We start from the raw sequence: 10,058 nt of genomic DNA on the forward strand, positions 1-10,058 counted from the left end.
CTTATTTGCAGCTTCATTTGTTACACAGACTGATATAATTTTTGCAACATTTTTTTGGTTAATTGTCTGCTATATTTTTATAATTCACCTTATGCTATATTTTTATAGTCAGATGACTATTAAGTGTTTACATATTCTGCTATAAATTGTAGATGTGTAAGATACATATTATGGAGGTCTAACTAAATTTTTGGAGCATCTTAATGAATACAAATTTCATGATTCAAAATTTTAAACGATAATGTTTGTGAAGTGAGAAATATATGCTAATTAAAGGGGAAAAGGATTAATTCAAATTATGTAGCAGTGATTGCTAAATTTATGAACTTCATGACTGCATGTATTCTGTCGATATCTTCTTTACGGTATCCGCCGAAAACATCGCGGACGAAAGCGTAGCGAAGAAAACAACGCAAAGCGAACGCAACGCAAAACGTAGTCACACAAAACATCGTGGGAAGAAAGAAAGCAAAGAGAAAACATCACAGTTCTAAAATTTTGTTGTTCAAAACATCGTCATGGAAAATGAAGCGGATCAAAAGCGTCACATTTTAAAAACATCGTCGTCGAAAATATACTGGTAAAAAAATAAAGCATTTACAAATCATTGCATGATGGTAACATCGCAGACAGAATTTTATAGCATATAGTATGTTTTCAGGCTTTGAAAATTCCCTTATTCGTATGATTATTTGTGAGTGCAAGAAGGAATGAGGAATATTTTTACTTTGATATTTCATACTTTTGAATCAACTAATAAATTTTGGCTGAAAAAAATAAGATGGAAACTAAAGCATTCAAAAACTGAAAATGTGTAGGAAAATAATGCTACGTATAGCAGTTCAAAATTATATAGTTAAGTAAAAAAAGTCAATAATTAATTAATCTTTTGTATAAAGTTTTATTGGTAATTTTTTATGAAAAATATAGTCTAAAAATTATTAGAAAAAGGAAGATGAGAAACTGCATGCGCACTTTTAAAAGTGTTTAATTAATTATCAAATTATAAAATTCTGTTAACTTGGATAAATAGCATTAATTTTCTACTCATTTTCAAGTTTTTAATGTCTAAGTTTCCTTCTTATTTTCAGCGAAAAATTATTACTTCAAAAATATGAAAGTAAAAATATTGCTCCCTACTTTTTGCGCTTACAAATCAGTATGCGAATATACATTTACAACCTTTAAAGCTTGGAAAACGTGTGTCTGCGATGCCATCGTCATTCGATGACTTGTAGGTGCTTTATTTCTACAGGATATCTTCGACGAACATGTTTTTAAACTGCGAAGTTTTTGAACCGCTTTATTTCCGATGACGATGTTTTGTACTACTATGTTTTAGAGCTGCAATGTTTTCTGTCGCTATTTTTTTCCCTTTCAATGATGTTTTTTTGCTAACGACATGTAACCCTTCTTTACAATGTATTTATATCTTCATGAAACAGAAATACATTCATTCGCAGTTGTATTCAATTCATCATTATGCAATCATCAGTCAATTCGCCATTATGCAAGATATGACCTTGTTGTAGTAAAACATGAAATTTATTTTAATGGAATAAAAATAATGTTAAATGCTGAAAATAATTTGTAAACCGAAGACTTGATTGCAAATGTTAGTAAATAAAACGTGTTAGCTTAAAATTTGGTTATGATTAAACTTTATACTTTTGGCTTATTGCAAAAAATACAGAAAGCATTTTGACAAAAGTATTTATTTCATGTCACCAATTTTCGGGAATATATACTTTCGGAAATATATATTTTATATAGGAGTGTTAAGATTTTATGTAATTTTAAGATGTCTGTTGAAGTATTTGCATTAGATGGACTGTTTAGAATTTTTTATATTATTATTTACTGTTATTTAAGCATTAATTTAAGAACATCAGATGAAATTAAACTGGAATATGTATAGAAATTGACATGTGTCATGTTATGAGAATCATGGTACTTCTTTATTTTTCAAAAATGCATTTTGCATTTTTCGATTAGAAAACATTGCGTTTTGATTTCGTATTTTATATCTAAAGCATGGAAGGACATGTTTTTCTAAAGTAATATGATTTTTTTTCTAAACAATTTTTTTCTTTATTATAAATATGACACGGATTTTATTTCAAAATTATATCATACACAATAACAAAAGCAACATTAAATAAGCAAATAACGTGTCTCACATACGAGAAGTTCTTATTTACTTTACATACATCACACTCTAATCATTACATTTCTTTTCATTTATTACTGACATTTTATAATTCTAAACCATCCAAATTATATTTAATTTTATTTATTCAATTTCAAGGATAAACAATAGTGATAAAATATTATGTACCGATATTATCAAGTTTTTAATTATGATTAATTTAAATGGGAAGAACATGAACAATTTTTACAAATGTTTAATACCCAAGTTCTTTGTTTTGGAAGTTTTGAGCAATTCAAATGCTTTTTTAGGTGCTGTTAATAAAAATATTAAAATACTCTATTACATAAGAAAAACCTTTGAGTATTTTAGCACGGAAAAAATCTGTGTTAAACTTTATTCAAAACAAATCTGAGCTTCAAATATAATATTTAAATAATAATTTGAAGTATTATATCTGAAAATGACAAGTTATTACATCTCCAGAGGGTTTTTCAGGAATTCTTTGAACTTTAGGCTCCCCCCCTTTTTTTTTGTTAAATTTGAAATAATCAGAAACTTTTCTCATTCTGTTTAAATTATTTTCAATTAATAGATGTTACTGAGAAAATATTCAAAAGTTGAAGAATATGATAGCGACAATTTTTTCTCCATATTATGACATATTTTTTTCAAGACAAGCGAGAGTGTTCTTTAAGTATATATGTGTATAAGTTTTAATTGTTATCCCATTCTAAACTTTAGACGTACTATCAAATGCACATTTTATATAATAAATTTGATACTTATTTAATTGTAGTACGATCAAGTTTAATTTGAAATTGTGTGTATGTGTATATTGAAAAACATATGAAAAATTATGACTAATTTTAAATTATCTCTAATTTTGAGTTAATATTAGAATTGCATAATCATTTTGCACACTAAAATCATATACTAAAGTAGATTTCAAATTGTTTTAATCTTGAGCGAAAAAAATTACATTAAATTATTTGATAGCAAAACAGCATTGTAAGTTTTCTAATTATACTCCAAATTACATTAGTTTTATCTTGTTATACATAATAAAAATTCTCTTTAAAAATAATTAAAATTATTTAATTAAAATTAAATTTCTCTTTCTACTACATAATCAAGCAGTTTAAATTATGAAAGAGTAATACAAATTATTTTATTAGGTGATTTTAGAATTTAATTTTCGAATATTTAAAATTAATATTTATTAATTATTATATTTATTATTAATATTTATTAACTTTAGAAATCAGTGACTAATACATTTTAACTTTTATTTTGTAACTTTCTCACAGTATATCAAGCATTGAGAATTTGTTTACTAAATTTTGTTTTGAGAAAAGTACATGTTCAGAGCTATTAAAACACATCTTAAAAATCAGCGATTAACTGCAACAATTGATTGATATTCGAGTTGAATAAGTTTGGAAGATTCAAAATTTTAAATAACCACTCCCTGAACCATAAATGCCATTTCATTTACATGAGTACTGGTACAAAACTGCGAATGTTCTTTAACATAGCTATAGTATAAATATTCGTCTTAGAAATATAATTTCATTTTATATTGTTATTATAACAACATATTTGGTACATAGATCTTTAGCGCATTTTGTGTCACATATATCTTACCCACGAAAAGTTTTATTACATACCGATTGTGTATCGCACATAAAAGAACCTTACATTTTCGAAGCATTTTACAAAAATGGGGGAAAAGAGAGGGAAGCTTGCATAAAATACAGCTGTACATTATACGTATACATCTTTACATTCTAAATCTGTTCTAAAATTAAAACTTCTAATTACCATACCTTAGGATAAAGCTAAGTAAATATGCTTTTTTTAACACTGGGAGTTTATCATTGCGAATGTGAGATGAGCATGGTTTTTAGAAGGGCATTTTTTGGGTTTAGCCATCATCTCACTCAGATTTGAACCAATACAGTTTTTGATGATGCAACAAAACGTAACTGGACATAACAGATGAAAACTAGATGTCTTTTAATTTTCCACATCTACTATCTCATTTTCATGGGTTGATGAGGTATCACTGTCCTCATCATCCTCATCATAACCAGGATCTTGATCTCCGCTTTCGAGACCAGAATCACAAACGCTAGCTGGTGATTGAGGTGCGCCATCTATCGGGGAATAAATAAATGATGAATTCTTGTTGTTTTCGCAGCCTCCGCTAGAAGCGTGCGTTAGCGTGTGACGTCGAAGATCGCAATTTCTTCTGAATTCTTTTCCACAAGATGAGCAATTGTAAGGCTTTATATCGGTGTGTGTTAATAGATGTGTTTTTAAGTTACTTCTTTGATTGAAGGTTCGGCCACATGTGGCACACTTGTGAGGAGAATCTTCCATGTGGAGTATTCTATGTACAGCCAATGTTCTGGATTGGCAAAATCCTTTCCCACAGTCTGTGCACTTAAACGGTTTTTCTTTTGAATGTATGTACCTGAAATGAAGAGAAACAAAATATCAGAAGATATTTCTTCTATCACTTAGACTAATTTGCTGCAAATACTAAGATTTTAAGGTTGTTAATTTTAAAACTCATAAAAATATCCAATTCATTCTGCATATATAGATCTAGAAGAATTTAACATGACAAAAATTTAATTTTTCTGTTTATTTAAACAGGAAAAAGGGCGTACGGAATTTTTATTTAATATTTAATATCATAAAATGCACAGAGAATCCATTTAAAAAGTTTAATACACTTGATTATTCTCTTAATTACAATTTGGTTGTACAATCATTAGGATTTCTTTTTGAAGCAGGAGTTATGAAAAATGAGCAATGCCCTTGCCAGAACTCGAACCTCAGACCTCTCGAATACGCGCCGAGCTTGCTGACAATTACACCCCGAAGGCATGCTGAGAAGGCGGGAGAAATACTTTATATACGCTCCCTTTTAAAGGGCTACTAGAGATTAAGGGACCCAATCGCCAAATCCTCGCGGGGGAGAATCATCATCCACCACCTTTTTTTTTTTTTTTTTTTTAGATCGGCCGCCACTGTAGAGACACTAGGTATTTTTGCCGGGACGCGAACCAAGGACCTCTCGAATACACGGCAAACGTGCTGACTACTACACACGAAAGCATGCTAAAAAGGCGGGAGAAATACACTATATGGTATTAAAATATACATGGACGTTAAATTAATCTTGCACCTTAATTATGAGTAAAATTTTTTTTTATAACAAAAATGCCAAAAAGTTCAGTTATAAAAGAAATAAATTGATTTTAACATTAACAAAAATAGTGTGTTTCACCAAATCAGTAGGTTACAAACTATCACGTTGTGGGATATGTGATATAAAATTAATTTTTCTCTCAAGAAAGTTCTCATTGGTGAAAATGCTAAAAAACGAGTTATTAGGATTTTGATGTTTACTTCTTCTTTCCATATTCCTAGCCAGAACGCAAATTAGCTTAAGCTAAGGTTTTGGATCTTAGACAGAGAGAAAGTCTCTCCCATTTGAGTAGCTATGTTAAATTTTGGAAGCTGTATTATGTCCCAATAAAGTTAGCTGAGCCAGTTTATAGCTTAGTTCATTGCTTGCATAATCTTAGACTACTTTAACAGCATTTAAATTTTAGTATGTGTTATTGGTGAAATTACATGGCCATTGGCTATAGGTAGCACAAATTGTGCCTTTTTTTTATTAAATTTCAGTTTAATAAAAAAGTTGTTTAAACTTTCGCAAGTCTCTGTCATACTATTTCAGATATAGGTACAACTTGATAGTTGTCCAATAGGGTTGTAGAACTCTAATTCAAGTACAGCTCAATTGCAACCCTACATAATCGCAGTAGAATTTCGATTCCACATGTTAAATTTCGTGGAACTTCGACAGCCGCAGCTAGATTTTCCAAGACTCACAAATCCATACTTATACTCTTTAAAAAATAAAGAAAAATTTCAAGTAAATTGATGAGAGTTTCGCATTTTTGTGTAATTAATAGAGTTTCATAAAAAAATGCGGAACATTATTTATGCTGCTTTGATATCAGAAACGTATATCCCAACAAATTATAAATTTGAAACTACAATACGATGCATTTTAGCGTTATTATTTGAGGGTAAAAAAAAAAAAAAAAAAAAACAAAAAAAAAACAAGAATTTACTTTTGGTTTCCTTTTTTGGTTTCCTTTATATCTCTTCGTTCATAATTGTTATTTGATTTTATTAGAACTGAACTGAAGTCGGAAGAATATGTACTGGTCTTTAGAAATACATATTGTTAAAGATTTTTCATTTGAATGAACAGTCAGTCACTCATTTCGAAGCTATTTCTGGAATTGTCTCAATAATTTTGGACATAGATAACCTACTACTTTTATGACATGATTTATAAATGCTGCTTTGGTCACATATTCCATCTGTATACCAGTCGAACTCTTTAGTGGTCTCAGATGTGAAATGGGAAAAAATGTGTTTCAGATGCAAAAAGGTGTAACTTTGGATTTTAGTGTGAGTGATTTCCAAAAATGTGAAGAAAATTGCATAAAACAGACCTAACAGGCTTAAGCATGGAGAATTTACTTCGAAGTTCACTCGTAAAAGGGGTAACCATAAAATGCACAGATTTGAAATTTTTCCCCAGTTTAAAAGAATTTCCACGTAGACAGCAATTTCCCTCCATTAAAGAGGTTTTTTCAGTAGTTACTGTAGCTAAATCTTCCAAACAATGGATCCCGACTATCGTTTTAAGCAACGAATTTATATAGAAAAAACATAAGCAGGAACTATCTGAAATAATGTTAACCGAAGGGAAGAACATTCGAGAGCATTAATATTAAATTACCCTCATATAGTATATTATGTGCTACCCCGATGGCCATTATCTGCTCTAAAAATACATGACTGTGATAGAAATTGGCAGAAATAGAATCATTTGCAATTCTCTTTGTTATTCTAACGATAAACTTGCGGCGGAAAGCTTGAAATCAATTAAATTGTTACATACATAATGTAGCTTAAGAAAGAAAATTGGCAATTAATAAAGAAATGCATCATTGGATTATTTCTATTTCAAAATGCAATTATGTGTCGAAATTAAGCTACTATTTATTGAGAGCAAGTCATATTTAAAAGGTTAAAGAGCCACAAGGTCTCGAGCCGCAGTTAAAGTGTCGAAGAGCAGCATGCGGTTCGCCAGCCGCAGTTTGGCCGTGCCTGTTATATACGCGGAAAAGAGGATAACTCTCGTAATACACTAAAAATTGCATAACTCTTGCAATAAAATACATATTCCTGGATCAAAACAAGATTTTTGTTAACAATAGTTTCTTTTTTTTATCATACTAAAATTATCTTTCAACAATGCTTTTTAATTTTCCAAACTTTGCGGAGAGTGTAATAGAATAATATATAGGGTATAATAGAATCTCGATCTGTCATTTTTCCAGTGTGAAAATTGAGAACGGTGAACGAGATTAACGGAGAAAACGATTAAGCCAGTAAATTTGCAAATGTAGAACATTTTGTAAATAAATTATATAAAAAACTGTACACTGTTTTTTGCTTCTTGGCTGTGCTTTTCCTTAATAGAAAACATGACACCTGGAGACATATTTAAAAATGTTTTCATTGTTCTCGTCACTTTCCTCTTAGATAAATGTTTTAACACTTTAGTAAACCGCCGTAAGTCTTAAATAAGCTAGGCTTCATTTTTTTTTTTTTTTTTTTTTTGTTTTGTTTTCATTTTTCAGCCACTCTCCTGGTAGGCCTAATTTGAAAACTAACCCTAAAGCATCTCAAACTTAATAGGAACAGATTATAAAATTTAACATATAGGAACTTTGCACAAAGAAATAACATTCGAAGGTGAGGAAATACTATTATCGGCTAAGGACCAGTTCTTGGTTTCGAGGTTTTAGAAAACACCAAAATGATTCTTCCCACAATCCTGTTTATTATCTTAAAAGTCATAACAAAGGTCACTGAGGACTTCTGAAAGAGCGCCATGGTTGCTATCTTGATAAGGTCCTGCAGAAAAGGCGCTAATAACGCAGATGCAGAGCTGACGAACACGTGTAAAGCACATATAGAATTTGGGGGAAAAATATTAAAATTTTTGTTTTCAAATGAATGCTACACTTTAAACATAAATTACAGACTATTAATGTGATAGAACGAAAGGTTTAGGAAAAAATGGGACGAGAATAAATAACTTTATATGTGTAGATTGCAATATATATTTGAACATTCCGAAATTCGTTAGAGACCGGGCTTAATTTCTAAAATCAGAAGTGCCGGAGCCCTATGGAAGGCTACCAGGAAAGATAAGAGAAAATAACTAAAATAACCAATAAAATAATTAAAATTAAAATTCCCTTAAAAGAATTCCCTAAATATGACTACCTAAAAGAAGTAAATCAAAATTTAATTAAATTTATGATAAATTGCTAAATACTGAAATAAAATGCCAGATCTCGTCTTAATTGAGGTATTCCAGCTGCCATTCGCTAACCTCATTCAGACTAAGAAAAAAGCAAATGTTTAGCAGTAGAAATTTCTAGCAGCAGCTTATAATTCGAAATGAGAAATATCGTTTGTTACTTTTAAATTTATTCTTCTCCTTCCCACAACAAAATGTCTCATGTAGACAAGCTGTGAATTGAAGAATATGTTTTTATTTTTGTGAAGAGAAATATTCCTATTCCATAATTCAAAAAATCTGATGTGTACACCACATGACTTCCTTGTATTGGAATATTAAATTATACGCATTTTTTCTTGCATTTCATTTCAACTTATTAGATTGAATTAAATCTACTTCGCCGACAGCGCATAAACCACAATAGAATAAATGCATTCTTTAAAATTAACTCTAGTATTTTTTTACCATAGCGACACTCTGGCGCTAGATTCACTTAACATTATTAATAATTATATAACAGTTAACTTATATAATAATTATGTAACGAAAAGTAAGTTAACTGTTATATAATCCAATAATTATATATAACAGTTAACGTATATATTTCGTTCATATTATAACTCATAATGCACAAAATTTATATCATTTGAAGAATAGAATTATCTAATCGTTGCCACATGTTCTCTTCAAATACTATAATAAAGCTAGAATGATGTATAAAAGAAATTAAGCAAACAAAACAAAAAAGAAACAGTTTTTCACAGACGATTGAGTATTTCTCATTTAATTAATTCAGTTCTCACTTCGCGAGAAGGCTAAAATACATAAAAACTCAAAATATCTATATTAAAAATTACGAAGTAAATCTCAAACACTTATTTCCTCGAAAAAATTCCAGAAAGAATTAAGCATAATTTAATTGGCAATAATAAATGAATGCGTTATCTTTGTTGTTGCGAAGCTATATTTCTCTATATTGGCAACGAATCCACTAGTCTTCTGTTTCAAATGTGAACATCAATGGCCGCCGTTAAAAACAAACTTAGCGGCAATTAAACAACTTTAAAATTGCTGATAATTCTAAAAATATTGCACACAGATTTACTAAGGGCATAAAATCCTTAACCGGAAGATAAAAGCAACATAATTCAATCATTTTTAAAGCAAAAAATGTACAATTTACAAACATAATAAGAGTAAAGAAACTGAGATTACTGAGCCGGGTAACAGAGTAGATATAAATATAAATATATTTATATACGTTTGGTGCGGCCGATTGCAACCAAAATACGGTGCTTATCTACATGTTATAGCAGTCCTATATACAGAATTTCACCGTTCTGAGGCTACTCGTTTTTGAGTTATGCGAGATACGTACGTACGTACGTACATACGTTCGTACAGACGCCACGAAAAATTCTCTTCAGAATTAATTTTAAAGCAGTTTTATAATTTTTTTGAAGGAAAAGAGTATTTTATTCTGTCCTTACGTAC

At 29.8% G+C, this 10,058-nt stretch overlaps 1 protein-coding gene across 2 annotated transcripts in view; it reads right to left on the reverse strand.

Moving 5' to 3' along the window:
• Positions 1-2,176: 2,176 nt before the first annotated feature.
• Positions 2,177-10,058, reverse strand: part of LOC118194224 (uncharacterized) — a 198,173-nt gene continuing 190,291 nt past the window's right edge. For both annotated transcript variants that reach the window (XM_085823699.1, XM_035365442.2), the window contains exon 3: positions 2,177-4,628. In XM_085823699.1, coding sequence (XP_085679825.1) covers positions 4,169-4,628 — 460 coding nt within the window. In that variant the 3' untranslated portion in view covers positions 2,177-4,168. The remainder of the gene's footprint in view (positions 4,629-10,058) is intronic.

This window comes from Stegodyphus dumicola, chromosome 9, assembly GCF_044657685.1.
Source record: "Stegodyphus dumicola isolate Sdum_Otavi_A_Nest chromosome 9, ASM4465768v1".
Lineage (NCBI taxonomy): Eukaryota > Metazoa > Arthropoda > Arachnida > Araneae > Eresidae > Stegodyphus > Stegodyphus dumicola.